At 43.6% G+C, this 21,153-nt stretch overlaps 1 protein-coding gene across 1 annotated transcript in view; it reads right to left on the minus strand.

The window, feature by feature from the left end:
• MYO5B (myosin VB) overlaps positions 1 to 21,153 on the minus strand; it is a 353,491-nt gene that overhangs the window by 177,802 nt on the left and 154,536 nt on the right. Inside the window, exons 3-4 of the mRNA XM_034642874.1 lie at positions 15,993 to 16,164; positions 12,370 to 12,514 (exon numbers count right to left, since the gene is read on the minus strand). Coding sequence (XP_034498765.1) covers positions 12,370 to 12,514; positions 15,993 to 16,164 — 317 coding nt within the window. The remainder of the gene's footprint in view (positions 1 to 12,369; positions 12,515 to 15,992; positions 16,165 to 21,153) is intronic.

The following is a 21,153-nucleotide window of genomic DNA, read 5'->3' on the forward strand; positions in this document are numbered from 1 at the left end:
ACAAGCCAGTGCTCCTGAATTACTGGCCTTCCCAGTGATTCTGTCCCTCGCGTTCATCAACAGCCAATGAACTTCCGCATCCACACCCCAGTGTTTACAGCGCTCGACAGCTTCCAAGGCTGTTCATCATCTCTCACTGGGCCCAACGTTCTCTTAAAGGGTGAGGATACCGGGAACTACGAGGCCAAAGCATGTGTCCACAGACACATAGTAGGCAGGGAGACGCTTCCAGAGAACAACCGCTGGACATCCCCGTACAGCAAACAACTTACAGTGAAACAAAGCGGGCTCTACTGTCTTCAGTATGATGAGGTTCTCTGACACGTGAGCCCAATCACAAAGTACTTCACACCCCGACGTCCCCAAAACAGTACAAAAACCCCTAAATAGCAAACCACTTTACATCATAAAAAAGAAACAGACGTTGTTCTAGTTAAAACTTGATCTCAAAGCAAATTGTGGATTTAGATCACTTATGTGTAATATTCAAAATTATTTTCCCAATGATCCCAGTTCCTGAGTCTGTAGCTGAAGAGATCCTACAAAGTCCTGAGTCCCGTCTCAGGTAACCCAGAGAACTCTGCCCCAGTGACCAAGAAGTTAAAGTTACCAAATCTATCGTTTTGACCTCTAAAAACAGAAGATGCAGAGCTGATCTCCTCTCTTGTGCAACACACATCTCCAGCCTCTCACTTCTACTCTTACTGTTATCCCTTTAACTCTTCCTCCTCCTTACCTGAAAGGCTTCTAGGTTTCCGGGGGGGCCCCTTTTTCACCGTAAATACTCATTTCCATACTGCTTCTCTAAAAGGCCTTCAAATTCTCTACAAACTCTTCATACTTCTAGGAACACACATCCACCAAGATACCCTCTCTAGGGACCCAAGCAGAATTTACAAATTAGATTCCCTCTCCCCCCCTGAGCACAGGCTTTCTCAAGGAGCTCCCCCCCATCTCGGGGAAGGCTCCCCCCACCCAAGAGTCTGTTTCACTCACCCACAGGCCCCCTGCCACAGATGGGTCTGCCTGTACTCCGCCCTCCGTGATCCCAGGCAATAGCTGTCCCATCTTTCACTATTAGTCACAACTTGGCAACACAGCAGAGCCAGATGGAAATGTGCGTGCTCAATTACCTTGGCTACCTGAGCAAAGAAATTTGCTTTGCTGTGTCTCCACTCTTTCAGAAAAATAACACAAACAACTCAACAAAGCAATCAGACCTGGCCAGCCCAGTAATAGATCCCACTTCCACCAACAAGGCTGGAAAATGCACTGAAACCCCAGTCTCACTGTGAAACCTTAGACGCTTTTGAATGATGAACAGGAAAGGTCTCCCCTTCGGCTTTCGTGGTGTCCTGAGGACCCAACTCCGCTCTGTTCTGGAAGACTGTCTAGACCAGTCAGTAAGCACTGCTGAAGGAGGCAGCAAGGCTTCTGGACTACTTCAGGGGGCTTCAGAGCAAACTGACTGGGCCTGGATTCTGGCGTCACCCATTCACTATCTTCATGACCTTGGAGGATTATTCAACATCCTCAAGTCTCTAACCTTGTCTGTATGGTGAGGATAACTGATCTCACGTGGAGAAATTCATCAATATGTTGATTCTTTCTATTCTCCNTGTACTCCGCCCTCCCTGATCCCAGGCAATAGCTGTCCCATCTTTCACTATTAGTCACAACTTGGCAACACAGCAGAGCCAGATGGAAATGTGCGTGCTCAATTACCTTGGCTACCTGAGCAAAGAAATTTGCTTTGCTGTGTCTCCACTTTCAGAAAAATAACACAAACAACTCAACAAAGCANCCAGATGGAAATGTGCGTGCTCAATTACCTTGGCTACCTGAGCAAAGAAATTTGCTTTGCTGTGTCTCCACTCTTTCAGAAAAATAACACAAACAACTCAACAAAGCAATCAGACCTGGCCAGCCCAGTAATAGATCCCACTTCCACCAACAAGGCTGGAAAATGCACTGAAACCCCAGTCTCACTGTGAAACCTTAGACGCTTTTGAATGATGAACAGGAAAGGTCTCCCCTTCGGCTTTCGTGGTGTCCTGAGGACCCAACTCCGCTCTGTTCTGGAAGACTGTCTAGACCAGTCAGTAAGCACTGCTGAAGGAGGCAGCAAGGCTTCTGGACTACTTCAGGGGGCTTCAGAGCAAACTGACTGGGCCTGGATTCTGGCGTCACCCATTCACTATCTTCATGACCTTGGAGGATTATTCAACATCCTCAAGTCTCTAACCTTGTCTGTATGGTGAGGATAACTGATCTCACTTGGAGAAATTCATCAATATGTTGATTCTTTCTATTCTCTNCCAGTCTCACTGTGAAACCTTAGACGCTTTTGAATGATGAACAGGAAAGGTCTCCCCTTCGGCTTTCGTGGTGTCCTGAGGACCCAACTCCGCTCTGTTCTGGAAGACTGTCTAGACCAGTCAGTAAGCACTGCTGAAGGAGGCAGCAAGGCTTCTGGACTACTTCAGGGGGCTTCAGAGCAAACTGACTGGGCCTGGATTCTGGCGTCACCCATTCACTATCTTCATGACCTTGGAGGATTATTCAACATCCTCAAGTCTCTAACCTTGTCTGTATGGTGAGGATAACTGATCTCACGTGGAGAAATTCATCAATATGTTGATTCTTTCTATTCTCCCTTGAACACCAATTATAGACCCTAAGGCAAATGCTAGTGATACAAGAATAGCACATCCCCCTGTGCCACCATGTCTCACACTTGATAATTCCCTCTCATTCGTTACATAGAAGTCATTTACAACCCACAAGTCACATCCACAAGAACCTAAGCTGCTCACAAGATGTTCCCATCCTCAGAAATACCCTAGGAATGTGGAGNGTCATTTACAACCCACAAGTCACATCCACAAGAACCTAAGCTGCTCACAAGATGTTCCCATCCTCAGAAATAGCCTGGGAATGTGGAGAAAAAAAAGATTATGAACCAGGACCCGCTGGAGGAAAGATGTTCTTTGAACATTCTTTGCATCCTACTACTTCCTTATCTAAGAAGCTCTAAGACGTCCCCATGCTCTAGGCCAGCGTTTCCCAGAGAGGGACAGCAGTCCCTTGAGATAATTCCTGAAAACGGTGTTGTTCCAAGTATGATTTGCAAACCCAGCCTAACGCATCCCCCCTACCTTGGAAACTCAGCAGGCATGTCAACATCACCGCTCTGAGCAGCTCCATGTTAAAGCTGCTTCACACTGGATCAATCCAGCATCTCCCGAAATTGTTTGGCCATCTTTACCCCTCTGTTAATAGCAAGCACCCTGTTTTCCCAAAGTTTACCCCAGCCTTCACAGATCTCCAGTCTGGCCCCTCACTGTATAGTCCACAGTCCCCTACAGACCCTCTCACCATGTAGGTTACACTTACCTGAGTACTGGCCCCTGATCATACCTTCTGTTTGTAATAGCTTTTTTTGAAATAAAATTCCCAGAACACACAATTCACTATTTTGAAGTATACAATTCAAAGCATTTTAAGTAAATTTAATTGTACATCCAACGCCACAATCAATTGTAGAACATCTTCATTTCCTTCCCTCCCCCACCCCCCACCAAAAAAATATCTGTAAGCAATTGCTACCCATATCACCTCTAACCTCAAGCCCTAGATAAATATCGCACGCACGCTCTCTAGATTTGCTTGTTCTGGACACTCATATAAGTGGAATCGTACAATATGTGGGCCTGTGTGTCTGGATTCTTCCGCTCAGCAGGTTTTCAAGGTCCATCCATGTACTAGCATATATCAGGACTTTGTCCCATTTTATGTCCAAATATTCCACTGTACGGATGTACATTTCATCTATCCATTCATCAGCTGATGGTTATTTAGGTTGTTTTCACCTTTTGGCTATTAGGAGTAAGGCTATCACGAACATCTGTATATAAGCTTTTACATGAACACCTTCTCACTTCTCTCAGGTACATATCTAAGAGTGGAACTGCTGAGTCATGTGGTTATTGTGCTTAACCTATTGAGAAACTGCCGAAGGATCTTCTAAAGCAGCTACGCATTTTACATCCCCAGTGGCAGCATGGGAAGATTCTCCTTTCTCCACATCCTCACCAACACTGGTCATTACATCTTTTGGATTCGACATCCCAACAGGCGTGAAGCAGTAGGTCACTGACGTTTTGTGACCATGCCTTTGATGCCCCACTCCTGAGGGGGTGATCACTCTCTCCCAGCCACCCCAGTGCCTTCCTCTCACTACTTATCCTACGCATTTTATCAAGATCCAGCTTAAACCCTACAGTTTTTCTTGGACCATCTGTGACCATCAAGACTCCAAACTCAATTCCAGTGACACCATGCATGGCTTTCATTTACACGTCCTACAGTTACAGGTGTGTTGGCCAACTAGGTTTTCTCTCCCCAGACCATGAGCTCCTTCAGAGACCAGGAATGTTTCTACATTTTTCAGTGTTCATTAAGGAACCTATCNTCCAGCCTCTCACTTCTACTCTTACTGTTATCCCTTTAACTCTTCCTCCTCCTTACCTGAAAGGCTTCTAGGTTTCCGGGGGGGCCCCTTTTTCACCGTAAATACTCATTTCCATACTGCTTCTCTAAAAGGCCTTCAAATTCTCTACAAACTCTTCATACTTCTAGGAACACACATCCACCAAGATACCCTCTCTAGGGACCCAAGCAGAATTTACAAATTAGATTCCCTCTCCCCCGCTGAGCACAGGCTTTCTCAAGGAGCTCCCCCCCATCTCGGGGAAGGCTCCCCCCACCCAAGAGTCTGTTTCACTCACCCACAGGCCCCCTGCCACAGGTGGGTCTGCCTGTACTCCGCCCTCCCTGATCCCAGGCAATAGCTGTCCCATCTTTCACTATTAGTCACAACTTGGCAACACAGCAGAGCCAGATGGAAATGTGCGTGCTCAATTACCTTGGCTACCTGAGCAAAGAAATTTGCTTTGCTGTGTCTCCACTCTTTCAGAAAAATAACACAAACAACTCAACAAAGCAATCAGACCTGGCCAGCCCAGTAATAGATCCCACTTCCACCAACAAGGCTGGAAAATGCACTGAAACCCCAGTCTCACTGTGAAACCTTAGACGCTTTTGAATGATGAACAGGAAAGGTCTCCCCTTCGGCTTTCGTGGTGTCCTGAGGACCCAACTCCGCTCTGTTCTGGAAGACTGTCTAGACCAGTCAGTAAGCACTGCTGAAGGAGGCAGCAAGGCTTCTGGACTACTTCAGGGGGCTTCAGAGCAAACTGACTGGGCCTGGATTCTGGCGTCACCCATTCACTATCTTCATGACCTTGGAGGATTATTCAACATCCTCAAGTCTCTAACCTTGTCTGTATGGTGAGGATAACTGATCTCACGTGGAGAAATTCATCAATATGTTGATTCTTTCTATTCTCCCTTGAACACCAATTATAGACCCTAAGGCAAATGCTAGTGATACAAGAATAGCACATCCCCCTGTGCCACCATGTCTCACACTTGATAATTCCCTCTCATTCATTACATAGAAGTCATTTACAACCCACAAGTCACATCCACAAGAACCTAAGCTGCTCACAAGATGTTCCCATCCTCAGAAATAGCCTGGGAATGTGGAGAAAAAAAAGATTATGAACCAGGACCCGCTGGAGGAAAGATGTTCTTTGAACATTCTTTGCATCCTACTACTTCCTTATCTAAGAAGCTCTAAGACGTCCCCATGCTCTAGGCCAGCGTTTCCCAGAGAGGGACAGCAGTCCCTTGAGATAATTCCTGAAAACGGTGTTGTTCCAAGTATGATTTGCAAACCCAGCCTAACGCATCCCCCCTACCTTGGAAACTCAGCAGGCATGTCAACATCACCGCTCTGAGCAGCTCCATGTTAAAGCTGCTTCACACTGGATCAATCCAGCATCTCCCGAAATTGTTTGGCCATCTTTACCCCTCTGTTAATAGCAAGCACCCTGTTTTCCCAAAGTTTACCCCAGCCTTCACAGATCTCCAGTCTGGCCCCTCACTGTATAGTCCACAGTCCCCTACAGACCCTCTCACCATGTAGGTTACACTTACCTGAGTACTGGCCCCTGATCATACCTTCTGTTTGTAATAGCTTTTTTTGAAATAAAATTCCCAGAACACACAATTCACTATTTTGAAGTATACAATTCAAAGCATTTTAAGTAAATTTAATTGTACATCCAACGCCACAATCAATTGTAGAACATCTTCATTTCCTTCCCTCCCCCACCCCCCACCAAAAAAATATCTGTAAGCAATTGCTACCCATATCACCTCTAACCTCAAGCCCTAGATAAATATCGCACGCACGCTCTCTAGATTTGCTTGTTCTGGACACTCATATAAGTGGAATCGTACAATATGTGGGCCTGTGTGTCTGGATTCTTCCGCTCAGCAGGTTTTCAAGGTCCATCCATGTACTAGCATATATCAGGACTTTGTCCCATTTTATGTCCAAATATTCCACTGTACGGATGTACATTTCATCTATCCATTCATCAGCTGATGGTTATTTAGGTTGTTTTCACCTTTTGGCTATTAGGAGTAAGGCTATCATGAACATCTGTATATAAGCTTTTACATGAACACCTTCTCATNTTCCCAAAGTTTACCCCAGCCTTCACAGATCTCCAGTCTGGCCCCTCACTGTATAGTCCACAGTCCCCTACACACCCTCTCGCCATGTAGGTTACACTTACGTGAGTACTGGCCCTNCTCTCACCATGTAGGTTACACTTACCTGAGTACTGGCCCCTGATCATACCTTCTGTTTGTAATAGCTTTTTTTGAAATAAAATTCCCAGAACACACAATTCACTATTTTGAAGTATACAATTCAAAGCATTTTAAGTAAATTTAATTGTACATCCAACGCCACAATCAATTGTAGAACATCTTCATTTCCTTCCCTCCCCCACCCCCCACCAAAAAAATAACTGTAAGCAATTGCTACCCATATCACCTCTAACCTCAAGCCCTAGATAAATATCGCACGCACGCTCTCTAGATTTGCTTGTTCTGGACACTCATATAAGTGGAATCGTACAATATGTGGGCCTGTGTGTCTGGATTCTTCCGCTCAGCAGGTTTTCAAGGTCCATCCATGTACTAGCATATATCAGGACTTTGTCCCATTTTATGTCCAAATATTCCACTGTACGGATGTACATTTCATCTATCCATTCATCAGCTGATGGTTATTTAGGTTGTTTTCACCTTTTGGCTATTAGGAGTAAGGCTATCACGAACATCTGTATATAAGCTTTTACATGAACACCTTCTCACTTCTCTCAGGTACATATCTAAGAGTGGAACTGCTGAGTCATGTGGTTATTGTGCTTAACCTATTGAGAAACTGCCGAAGGATCTTCTAAAGCAGCTACGCATTTTACATCCCCAGTGGCAGCATGGGAAGATTCTCCTTTCTCCACATCCTCACCAACACTGGTCATTACATCTTTTGGATTCGACATCCCAACAGGCGTGAAGCAGTAGGTCACTGACGTTTTGTGACCATGCCTTTGATGCCCCACTCCTGAGGGGGTGATCACTCTCTCCCAGCCACCCCAGTGCCTTCCTCTCACTACTTATCCTACGCATTTCATCAAGATCCAGCTTAAACCCTACAGTTTTTCTTGGACCATCTGTGACCATCAAGACTCCAAACTCAATTCCAGTGACACCATGCATGGCTTTCATTTACACGTCCTACAGTTACAGGTGTGTTGGCCAACTAGGTTTTCTCTCCCCAGACCATGAGCTCCTTCAGAGACCAGGAATGTTTCTACATTTTTCAGTGTTCATTAAGGAACCTATCAAATAACTGATACCACAGAAATGCCTGCGGATACGATTTAATACAGGAGCTGAGGCTGAGGTGGGTAAAACTGGAAGATTGGGCATTATGGATCTTGGACTGGGAGGAAGGAGCAAAAGCAGAGAAGCAAGCAGTGGAGGGGAGTCCCCTCTCTTAAGTATAGGTTACTGTGCAGAGGCTAGAACTCATGAATGTGAGGTTTCATATGATTTTAACTTTAAAAAATAGAGATTTTATTTCTTTGAGACTGTGTGCATGCATGAGGTGGGGGTGGGGGGTAGGCAAGGGGCAGAGGGAGAGAGGGAAGCCCAAGCAGGTTCCCATGCTGAGAGTAAAGCCCAATGCAGAGCTCGATCTCACAACCCTGAGATCGTGATGAGCCCAAACCAAGAGTCGGACGGTCAACCAACTGACCCTCCCAGGCACCCGTAACCTTTTTCTTCACTGTGAATCTCCATTTACTTTCAAATCTAGCTTTGCTGAATTCAAGAGGGGTAGGGACAGTGACCAATTGTTGGCTGTCCTTGTGTTTCCTCCTCCTTTCCTCCAGCATGGCAGGACTCTGCAGCAGCTCTCAGGATGGGGATGACGGTCTGCATCTATACCTTTGAGCTTTGACAGGATCTCCACCCCTCACACCCACTCAGAGCTACAAGAGTTAGAATGTCCCGGATGTGAGCCACATCAAGAAAGAAAATCTAATATGGTCAACTAATTGTTAACAAAGCAGAAAAGAATATCCAATGGAAAAAAGACAATCTCTTCAACAAATTGTGTTAGGAAAACTGGACAGCACCATAAAGAATGAAACTGGACCACTTTCTTATACCACACACAAAAATAAACTCAAAATGGATGAAAAACCTAAATGTGAGAGAGGAAACCATCAGAATCCTCGAGGAGGACACTGGCAACAACCCCTTTGACCTCAGCCATAGCAACTGCTTGCTAGACATGTCACCAGAGGCAAGGGAACAAAAGCAAACATGAACTACTGGGACCTCATCGAGATAAAAAGCTTCTGCACAGTGAAGGAAACAGTCAACAAAACTAAAAGGCAGCCTACGGAATGGGAGAAGACATTTGTAAAGGATATATCTGATAAAGGGTTAGTATCCAAAATTTTTAAAGAGTTTATCAAACTCAACAACTCCAGAACAAATAATCCAGTTAAGAAATGAGAAGAGATGAATAGACACTTTTCCAAAGATGACATCCAGATGGTTAACAGACACATGAAAAGATGCTCAACATCACTCATCATCAGGGAAATACAAATCAAAACCACGATGAGATAGCACTGTCAGAATGACTAAAATCAACAACACAGGAAACAACAGATGTTGGTGAGAATGCGGAGAAAGGGGAACCCTCTTCGACTGCTGGTGGGAATGCAAACTGGTGCAGCCCTCTGGAAAACAGTATGGAGGCTCTCAAAAAGTTAAAAATAGAGCTACCTTATGATCCAGCAATTGCACTACTATTTACCCAAAGGATATGAACACAGTGATCCGAAGGGGTACAAGCACACTGATGTTTACAGCAGCATTATCGACAATAGCCAAACTGTGGAAAGGGCCCAAGGGTCCATCAACTGACGAATGGATAAAGAAGTGATATAAATACATACACACACACACACACAAATATTACTCAGCCATCAAAAAGAATGAAAACTTGCTATTTGCAATGACACGGATGGAGCTAGAGTATATTAAGCAAAATGAGTCCAAGAAAGACAAATACCATGTGATTCCACTTGCTTCGAATTTAACAGAACAAAACAGATGAACATATGGGAAGGTGAACCAAAAAAAAAAAAAAAAAAAAAAAAAAAAAAAGAGGGAAACAAACCACAAGAGACTTCATGATAGAGAACAAACTCAGCTGATGGAGGGAGGTGGGTGGGGAATGAGCTAAATGGGTGATGGGTATTAAGGAGGGTACTTGCTATGATGAGCACTGAGTGTTATACATAAGTGATGAATCACTAAATTCTACTCCTGAAACCAATATTACACTCTATGGTAACTAACTAGAATTTAAATAAAAACTTGAAAGAAAAAAAAGAAAGAAAAGCAAATTCCCGGTGAATCAAGAGAAAGAACTGCTGAATCCAAGGCCAACTAAGTCAGTCTGCCAAGACTGGAAGTCATTAACTTTGGTTCCTTACACCCTTTATTTCACCCGCTATTACAGAGGCTCAGCTGCAAAGCACACTGTGCTGGGCCGTGGCTACTTGAATCACATAATTATTTCAACAACTACTGATGAATTGAGGAACAGCACAACACATTTGGCAAGGATTGTTAAACGAATGTGTTCTAGCATCTGGAATTGACAGAGAAGGTCCATACTGGAAATACAGCAAAAAACTTTCCTGCACAGCAAAGATTCCACTGGGGCTTCCAATGCATGTCTCAGAGCAGTAAGAAACCCTGAGCTGCTGACACCAGGACATTCAAAAATAGCTCTCTCCTACAGCCCCATGTGCTGGTCTTACACTTCTAATGACGTTCATGAGCAAAAATTACGTAAGAATTTCAGTAAAATTATTTGGCTACAACCTAGGACACAGTGAGTAAAATGAGTATAAACCTTAAAACAAAACCCTACGGGAAGAAAGTCCTGGTCCAACTTTAACATCCAAGCCTCTTAACTGTATCACCACCACCCTGTACAACCACATCCCCTTCCCTCTACTGGGTGTGAACATGGACACAAACAAGCAAAACCCAGGTGTAGGATAACCATGAACCCAGCTTCAGGTGTGGAAGTGAAGAACAGAGGCATTTAGGCAAGAGGATCTATGGTGTGGATAGCCCTGGAGGCTAGGAGATTCTCAAAGCTATAGGGGGCACCCCAAGAAGTATTTGGTTAAAAAAAAAGGGGGGGAACTTCTGGTACATCTATGTCCAACTAGGTAAGAAGGAGAATGGGACAAAAAAACAATGATCAATGACATCCACCAAAAGACAAGCAAAGATCTGCTAGAACCTTTAGCATGGTAGAAAATCATTAGAACCAACCCACACTCACCTTGTTTTTTTTAAGATTTTGGTTACAGATCACTCTATTTGTTGAATTGCTCAGTTCTCCCATCACTGCTCATGTTGAACATGGTCAGTATATATCCATAAGGAAGCAGAACTTTTTATATACGGAGTTCCACAACCAGCAACACAACACTAAGTCAGTAAACAAGCCTACAGAACAGCCTTCCTTTGTGGAAACTTTCATTGGGCTGAAAATTATACTCCAAAATCCACTGAAACATAGACCATCTTAAATGGGATTCTCCTCTCGCTAAATGAGAGGAAGCAGCCCTCCTCCCCACAGCGGACTTACCTAAGTTTCCTGCAAGCTCCATAAGGAATTCTCTAGAGACAGCACAAAAGATTTAGTTGAAAAGATCCAGCATGTTAGTATTAATAGGAATATGCATTTCTACCAAAACTTTGATGAAACTATCTTTTCCCACCTTATGCCTGAATAATTCAAGACAATCAATGTGGTGATTAGTTTTGTGTCAACTTAGCTAGGCCATAAGGCCAAGATATTTGGTCAAACGCTAGTCAAGATAGTGCTGGTGAAGATATTTTTTAGAGGAGATTAGCATTTCAATCAATAGACTTTTTTTTTTTTTAACCCATGACCCTTCATAATGTGGTAGGCCTCAACCAATCAGATGAAGGCCCTCAGAAGGATGGGGGGAATTGACCGGAACCGAAGAGAGAATTATGACAGCAGACTGGCTTCAGACATGAAATACAACATCAACTCCTCCGTGGGTCTCCAGCTTGCCAACCTACCCTGCAGATTTTGGACTTGACAAGCCTGCACAACTATAGGAGACCATTCCTTGAAAAAACCCCACAACCTCTTTCTCCTTCTCTTTCTCTCGCTCTCCCTCCCTCCTACTGGCTCTGTTTCCCTGCAGAACCCGAATATAATCACCTAGTCCATTGTCCAATGAAACAGAGCTGTACCGATCTTTCAGAGCTTAAAAAAAACAAAAAAAACAAAAAACCAAGGAGATTTACTTAAGTCCCTAAAGAGAACTCAGAAGCCAAACAAAAAACCTCAAACCATTCTGCATAACTCCTATCTAGAAATTCCTATTTCAAAAGCTTGGTATTTCAGGAAGTTATCAGAGTCATGCTTCCTTCAAAGTGAGCTAGCCTTCAGCAGGATCTGTGAAACGAACGGTGATGCTAGGAAATGAATTTGTTACACCAGCAGGGGAGGAAAGAAATCCAAAAAGCAGTCAAGGAGAGATGAAACCCCCATGTATTTATTTCATTGCTCAGAAAAATAAGTCTTAGGAGCCACTGTTCTTCAAGCATAGGGTCAGGTTCACAAGATGAAGATGACGAGAGGAAATGCAGCAAGAACTAGAACCTGGGCTGGTTCTGTCCCCATTACTTTTTACTCAATTTGGAATCACCACTCAACCACTGGGCAAAAGCAGCCAAGGAAGTTAGAAACTGCCCTTTCTGCCCTCTGACTACCCAGGACTGCTGGGTTGAGGGTCTTCTTACCTGGCCATCTGCTTGTAGGCTTCTTCCGCCACAGCAAAGATGTGGGGGTCCATGTCCCCCATGTTTTGGCCGCTGTAGGCATAGATGACATCTTGACCATAGATTGGCAGCTGTTCGTAAGGATTAATGGCGACAAGCACAATACCTGCAAACAGAGAATGCAGTCAGATTCTGAGAGCAAGATGGCCGGCTGGCATTGGCCTTTTAAAGGCCCTTGTTTATATACATCAAAACCAAACAAGGAGTAGAAGAACGAATCATAACCAATCACTCTAAGTCAAGACATAGCTGAGTCTTGACCAGGCACTGTGGTAGGCTCTGGTAGAGAAAAGAAAGCCGGACCTCCAAACACCCTAGAGCGTGGAATACGCACATGTACGCACATGTACATAAACGCTCAAATGACCCTAAAATGCATGCGAAATTTTGCACAATCAAATCTTGTCTCAGCCAGTTAACAACTGTGGAACTCTGGCTAATTACTTAACCTCTAAGCGCCTTAGTCTCCTGGACTATAAAATTGGGAATAGTAATTACCTTTACCTGCTTGTCCTGCAGATAATGATTAAAGAACTCCTGGACCAGCATCTTGCATAGTAAGCACAAAGTGTTCGATTTTTATTAGCTCACATCACTTTGGATCATGTATTATTTTTCAGTTTTTGAAAAAAAGTTTTGTAGCCCCCGAAAGTATGTCACAATGATGGACTCAATAAATATATGTTGCAGGGAGTCAGCAAACCATCTAACATCCCAGATATTTTATGGAAGGGCAAGGTAATACTTTAAAATGTAACAAGAGAAATGAAATCCAATCCTCAAGAAATTCATGTTTTTCTTTCCCATAACAGCACATTCCAGATCTCAAGAGAACCACTGAGAGAGGTACCAAAAAATGTGAGCTTTTCCAGTCATGTGGGGAAGTGGAAACAAGAATGGAAAGGTCATTGCCAAGATGGGAGACCTACATTTTGTTCCCCTCTGGTGTTTGAAAAGGTACAAAAGTCAAGAAAATGAGAAGGGAATGGAAAAAATATTTGCAAGGAAAAAAATGTATCTGATAAAGAAGTAATATCCAAAAACAAATAAAAAGAACTCTTAAAACTCAATAAGAAAATGATCCACATGATTGAAAAATGGGGAAAGAGCTAAACAGAGACGTCACCGAAGACCTAGAGATGGCAAATAAGCACATCACAGATCATTAGGGAAGTACAAATTACAACTCTAAGGAGATACCACTATACACATATTCGAAGGGCCAAGACCCAGAACACGGACAGCACCAAAGATGTGAAGCAATGGAAATTCTCCTTCGTTGCTGGTGGAATGCAAAATGGTAGAGCCACCTGGCAGTTTCTTACAAAACATACCCTTACCGTATGATTCAGCTTTCACACTCCTTGGTATTTATCCAAAGGGGCTGAAAACTTATATCCATGCTAACACCTGCACGTGGATGTTCCCAGCAGCTTTGACAACTGCCAAAACTGAGAAGCAACTAAGAGGGCTTTCCATAAGTGACTCAAACTGTGCAGATGATGAAATGTTAGGTATTATAAAAAGTGGTTTATCAAGGTATGAAAAGACATGGAGGAAACTTAAATGCGTATTATTAAGTGGAAGGAGCCAATCCGGAAAGGCTGTGTGATCCAGCCCAACAATATTCCATAAAAGCCAAAATGATGGAGGCGATAGGAAAGATCAGTGGTTGCCAGGCAGTGGGGGGAGGGAGGAACGCACGAGCAGAGCCCAAGGGATTTGAGGGCAGTGAAACTACTGTTAGGATACCATAATGGTGGATATATGTCATCATACATTTGTCCAAACCCATAGAATGTCCACCACCAAGAGTGAGCCCTAATAGAAACAACAGACTTCAGGTGATAATGCTGTCTCACTGTGGGTTCTTCAGTTGTAACAAATGTACCACTCTTGAACAGAATGTTAATAGGAGGGGAGGCTGAGCACGTGTGGGGGGAGGGGGTGTTATATGGGAAATCTCTTTCACTCAATTTTGCTGTGAACCCAAATAAAGTTGCTTTAAAAAGTCTATTTAAAAAGGGGGGGGGACACCAGAGAATACTTGGAATCATCTGGTTTATTACATTTCAGGCTAAGGGGAAAGGGCTAAGGGAGAGAAAAGACACCCACGAAGTCTTCAAATGGAAGTTTGCCCAAAAAGACAACCTAGACCAAAAAATAACACCCAGAACTGATAAATTCCACCTCAAGCTAAGGACTTGACGAATTCTCTTAAAAACAGCCTTACAGGTTGTATGTGTAAAAGCCTAATTCACATAGCATTCAGATATTCGTATTATACTCTAAGGTCACACATTTTCCTAAAATGTCTCAGCCGCTTTCAGAGCAGAAAGGAGTGCTTCCTGAGGACTCTGTATTCTGTGCCACATTGGTCACCCTGAACAGCTGAAGCCGGAGGATCCAAGGGGCCTTGGGAGAAATATGTACAGACACCAGGACCTCTTTTAGAAGGGAGGACTTTAAAAAGTGAAGCTGATAGTCATTTATTCCTTTCTCCCATAAAGGGAGACTTTAAACTTTTTTTTTTATAAGCCCAACTTATTGAAGCCTCTGATAAATGATGGTCTTTTTCAAATAAAATCCCCACTAGCAATTGGGCTGCAGGAGTTTTGGGGAAACTACTTCTTAAGCATTGAAGTCTAGCAGAAAAGCTCACCGGAACTTAGTAGCCAACCAACCGATTCCAAACCGAAGTGGAATAGCACAGTGAGAAGAACTCTGGTCCTGAGGCTCCCCCCTTGTGATCAACACAGAAGACCAGGACTCTGAAGCACAGCAGGGACGACCACCCCACAAAGCAGCCCGTGGCCTGACGGCTCAGCCAGACCCTGAAAGGATCTGCTCCTCAGACAATGATTTACAGGGCTCTAGTTTTCACCACACCACTTCATACTCAAAGAAAAAAAAAATTGCAATGTGGGAAATTGAGAAGTTTCAAGAAAAACAAAACTGAGAATTTCAGGACTTTTATTTTAAAGCATTTGTCATGTTTTCTGCTCATGAATTCAACAAATATTCATCATGCACTATGTTCGTACATGGCAAGGAAAAGGGCCAAAGACAGCACTTTCTTAGGCTGAGAACAGAAGCCAGCTGCACATCCATTTCCAGGAGTGTGCTCAGTGAGGACAACAGACACCTGAGCTAGGACCCTGGGATGCCTTTACTCCTCTCCTACAGACTCTAGGACTACGCCAAAGTCAGTCAAGCCACATGGTGTGGTCCATTTCTTCCCTGGTTGAGCTGTGATTAACACTAATCCTCCCACTGAGATGTAGGGCAGCCTAATTAAGCCACATTCTCTGATTGCAAACCTTTCAAGGGTCTCAGATAAGAGGTACGTATTGCATGGTGCACTGGGTGTTATACGCAACTAATGAAGCATCAAACTTTACATCGGAATCTGGGGATGTACTGTATGGTGATTAACATAATATAATAAAATAAAATTAAAAAAAAAAAAGAGGTACTTGCGAGAATGCTAGTAGGATTCCTAACTATTAGAGAGTTGAACACGTAAAGTCTGAAGACTGTAAGTACTTTCAAACCCATGCAGCCAACAAATGGACACCACTTACCACAGTAAGTGTAGATATGGTTCGACTCCAGGAAACGGACCTTTAAATTATGCAAAACTGCAGGCTCGTGTAGGTAGCTAAGGGCAGTTAGATCATTTTCTCCCACCAGGATATCCGGATTCCGCAAAAAAGGCAGCTGGTTGCTTTGGACATCAATGGGGTATTCCCGAATCTAAAGAAATGCAAGGAACAGACACAAAAAGGCAGGGTTAGGAACCATGTAGTCTGCACCCAATGTCCTGGCATGTGGGCTAGGATCACTGCCCTAACATGATCGTAAGTTGTGAAGACCAATAACCCATTTTAAAGAAGGGCCAACTGAACAAAATGCTGGTCTTGCCATAAGAGACCAGCCCAGACAGTTACTTGCTGGTGACGTAAATCCAGTGTATGGAGATAAAATGAACGAACACCACAAGAGATTCGGAAGCACAATGAGATTTAATGACATATTCTACTGGCTTGTTGAGTTAATACTTAGTGGATTTTTCATTCTGGTTGCAATAAGAGTACTGCTCCTCCTTCCACGCCACAAACCTTCTTTGGCCCCATTTAAGGCTGTTGCTTTCCTCTCCGCCATCAACCAACCCATTCGCTTTTTATTGGGATTGCCTTGCAACTAACTGCTCTGCATATATGCCCTCAAGTCGTACATATATCCAACAAGCGGACTACAAGCTACTCCAGGGGAATCATTTTACTCTGATCTAATATATAATAGAAGCTTGAGATATATACACATGTTGTCTTCAGGAAGTTTCAAATGCAAGTGCTATCCTTGTGTCCCTAGCATAACACTTGGACGGGAGTACTCAAAACAGGTTTATTGACAGGATATATTTATAACTGATTCATGGATATACATATTTATGTAATAAAAAGATGATGTTCTTTAGTGTGTAAACAGGAGAATCTTGGCTATGGCTTACACTGTTTTATCTAAGATTTTTATGGTGTTCTTTAAAATCTGAGAGCTTGTAAAAAAACAGTTTCCCCAAACACTACTCATGTGTAGGCAGAGTCTGGGGTGGGACCCAGGAATCTGAAATTTTAAAAAACCCACAAGTAGTTCTGCAACAGTTGGTACAGATATCTTAAGAACCACTCTTCTGGGACGCCTGGGTGACGCAGTCGTTAAGCGTCTGCCTTCAGCTCAGGGCGTGATCCCAGCGTTCTAGGATCGAGCCCCACATCGGGCTCCTCCGCTATGAGCCTGCTTCTTACTCTCCCACTCCCCCTGCTTGTGTTCCCTCTCTCGCTGCCCGTTTCTCTCTGTCAAATTAATAAATAAAATCTTTAAAAAAAAAAAAAAGAACCACTCTTCTATATAAGCCTTTCAAGAAATTTTATGGGCATAGTCTCAATTTACTGGAATAACAGTTGTTTTTTTTTAAGGAGCATAAATATCAATGTTCTCTCCTGTCCCACTTTCAGATGGTCTTGCACAACCAGATCTTAAGGTATATTAGAGCCAGCAAGCAGAGTAATGGTGCTAAAATCGGCAGATAGATGAAACCTAATAGCAGATCCAGAAATAAATGCAGGCACAGAAGGAGAATCTGTTCATAACACGGAAGAAAGTTGTTAAAAGGAATTTCCCCTATAACAGCAGTAGGTAAACTTGAAGTTATTTAGGGGGAAAAAATTGAACCAGTGTTCTATTCTCATCCCCTCACACAAAGTTAGTTTTAGATTTAAAAAAAAAAAAAAACACCAAAATGAGAAAATGTAGGCAGGTAGTTTTAAAGCTTCGGAAGTGAAGTACTTTTAAAGAATGATGCAAGAGTCAGAAGTATGTTGCAAAATTTTTGTATTTTGACTAACAATAGAATTTTTAAGCCATCATAAAACACAGCACATGCAGAAAATGAGAGAAGGGAACAAGGATTTTGCATTACGTAACAGAATCAATCTTAGTAACCAAAGTTTTAAAAGCCAAAAAGAAAAGCAATACCCCAAGAGAAAATAACGTACAGGATACAAGCCACAAAAAGAACTACATAGAACGTGAAAAGCTATTCGATTGCCATTAACCAAAGAAATACAAATAATAGATTAGCAGCACCATTATCCATCATGTAAGCAAAGGCAGAGAAACTGATAAGACCTTCAGTACCAAGGATGTGGCCAAACAGGCCTATGGCACAGATTCAGATGGACTGGCCTTTTAGAAGGCGGCTGGCAACACCCCGTCAGACCCTTTCATGAATAGACTCTTTCTTGGCCTCAGGAGACAATTTCACAAATGGGCCAAGATCTCAACAATCTATAAATCATGAAAGTAAAACCTGACATACACCTGTATTTATAGGCAAGCCGCTACCCACAGCATCCTGCTGAATTTACGAAGAGGTTGGTTACAGAATGAAATACAGGATTTTTTTTGTTTTTTTGAAAACTCTGTTAAACTACGTCATTCTCTGTGGAACGACATCCTCACAAATTATCAACAGTTTTAGCCATGTCAGTGAGGTTTTCTTTGTATAGGTTCCTATTGCATGTGTAGGGGTGTGTGTGGGGGGGTCAAAGCTCTTCTTTTTGAGAAAAGGTCTTTTATCAAATATTTCCAGAAGGTAGGCAATGAGAAATGGAGTATGTTGAGATTTTAGGTTCTAGGGGTGATGGCTCCCCCCGCCACCTTTCACCTCTAGCTGAGTCACTGGTGTCACTGGGACTCTAACACGACCCTCCCTCTCCCCATGGAGACACCCTCACCCCTAGAGCAGCACATGCGCTCTGCGTGTCCTGTGTGGCTCTGCACCGGCCTACCACCCCTGGTTCACAGCGCAGGACGTAGCCAAGTGCAGAATCGCGGGGCTCACCTAGCTCAACCCCTCATTGTTCAGATTAGAAAGTGGGGACCTCAGCTCCGAGTCTTTAACCCTGAGACAGAAACGCTGGTGTTCCATCTTTCCGCAGATGAAACACTCCCTCAAAAACCCTTCCCCAAGCGCACAGAGGGAAACACACATGCGATTTTGTGAAAATAAGGTCCACAAATAAGCCAGCGGTCCTGGTTACAGAACTGATCAGTAAAAACGCCCAGAGCAGCAGCAGGGACAGCGGAGGCGCAAGCTCAGCATTCGACGGAACCGATCCTGGGTGTGCGTACATCCAGAGGGGAGCCGGGAAGGAGACACGTCAGGGGATTTTTTTAATAGGATTTTGATTCTAACACTGCTGTTAGTATCGAACGTTCACAGCCAACATGGCTTCATTTGAAATCTAAGCATTTGGGATGTGATCAGGGACCATGAAAACTTCCCGGCACAAAAGACTTCACAGTGTAATAACTGGGCCGCTGGAGGTGAGGAGGGAACTAAATGTTAACACTCACGACAAGATTTAATTCTCAGTCACCCACCCGGAACGAGCCTCGACCTCCCCCTCGAGACGAGGAATAGATGGCCATCTCCAATTGCTCCTCACCTAGCATACTGGGACTAGCCAAAGCTTGAGAATATAGAGTAAGAGGCTAGGGGATTGGTCCATTCTTGCACTTTCCAGTAGCGCAGCACATGTGGCTGTTGAAATCAAATACAACCAAAACTTCAGTTTCTCAGCCACATTAGTCCTATTTCAAGGGCCCAATAGACACCTGTGGCCAGTGACTACCATACTGGCCAATACAGATAGACCACATTCCACGGTACCACAATGTTCTTCTGGACGACACTGGTCTAGATTGCTCTATGCTCTGTGGGTCAAGGGTTTTAGAGTACTTAGTAGGTGCTCAAAAAATATTAGCTGAATGGCATGTTGGATTTTTTCATGACCTGTCGCACATCAATTCCTATTCACGTTACACGGAACTACATAGAGAGAACATAATCCTAGAAACATCTTCGAATGACAATTCCCAACACAAAGATTTGGGGCGAAGAAACAGCATATGTGGTAGATAAAGCCAACTTCCTCCTCCTCTACCCCATAGAACTAAGAGACCTAGAGAAAAGGAAGCCAGTAATAACACGGCTACCAGCTGGCAAGGGGTTGGTGTTGACCCTGAAAGGCTACACATAGCATACTCTGGCACCCAAGCAGACAGGTTGAAATGGGCTGAGAACCAAGGTGAAGCATTTAGGTATGGTCTCTACCATGGTACGTGTTCTTGCTTTGAGAAGTCAGCAAGAAACTCAGAAGTAGCTGCCCAAGGGCGTTTCAAAGACAGAGTGCATTTGGGGAGAGTGTAAAAGGTACAGTGGAGGTACAGTCAAGTACCTCACCAAGTTTCTAATAGATTTCCAAAGATTCCTGGCCTTGACCTTTTCATTTTCTAAACCGTATACTTACGTATGTATTACACTCATTACAAGTTAAACCGGAAGCCCCCACAAGGGTATAGACGTGCTGTTTTCACTGCTGTATAACCAGACCCTGGCATATCATTGCTCAATTGCTTTTAATGAATCATGAATAAATGGTGATACAAATAATTAAGGGAAGAAAAGGGCCATAAAGGAAAATATAAAACGGGAAGTTTGAATTTTAAAAAAATGACAGCAGCATAAAAACACGGAGTCCAAGTTGATCTTTTTGATTCCAAGTTATTGCAGGAAACACAGCTTAGACATTCTGTTAGAATCGTGGTGTCCTAGTTTGGCTTTTGACTTGCTGGGTCTCAGCAATGAACTATCCAGACCATTTTCTCTATGGGCTTAATCCAGGGTTTCCTCAACCTCCACACTGTCTGCATTTAGGATGGGGGGAAGGCACTGGCTGCCCTGGGCATTCTAGGGTGCTTAGCAGCATCCCTGCCCTCTACCTGCCAGAGGCTAGTAGCAGATCACCCTCCTTAGGACAACCCAAAACATATCCAGACACTGCCAAGTGTCCCTGTGCTGGGGGCGGGGAGACTGGGGGCAGAAATCACTGCTTCACCCATCTCTGAGTAGAAGCAGCCGGGCAAAATATCCTGACAGAAAAGATCCCCAACACAGTGGAGGAAAAGGGCAATGGTAATAGGAGACAGATCTCTCAGATGGAAGCTGGTGATGATCGCACAGCAGTGTGAATACCCTTAATGCCCCCGACTGCACATGTCAGAACACGGTGGAGATGATCATTCCTAGGTTACGTGTATTTTGCAACAAAAATATTTCCTTTAGAAAAGTATAGCCTACGTTAGGAAGATAACTAATTGCATTGGTAACAATATTAC

The sequence above is a fragment of the Ailuropoda melanoleuca genome, chromosome 14 (genome assembly GCF_002007445.2).
Source record: "Ailuropoda melanoleuca isolate Jingjing chromosome 14, ASM200744v2, whole genome shotgun sequence".
Taxonomy (NCBI): Eukaryota; Metazoa; Chordata; class Mammalia; order Carnivora; family Ursidae; genus Ailuropoda; species Ailuropoda melanoleuca.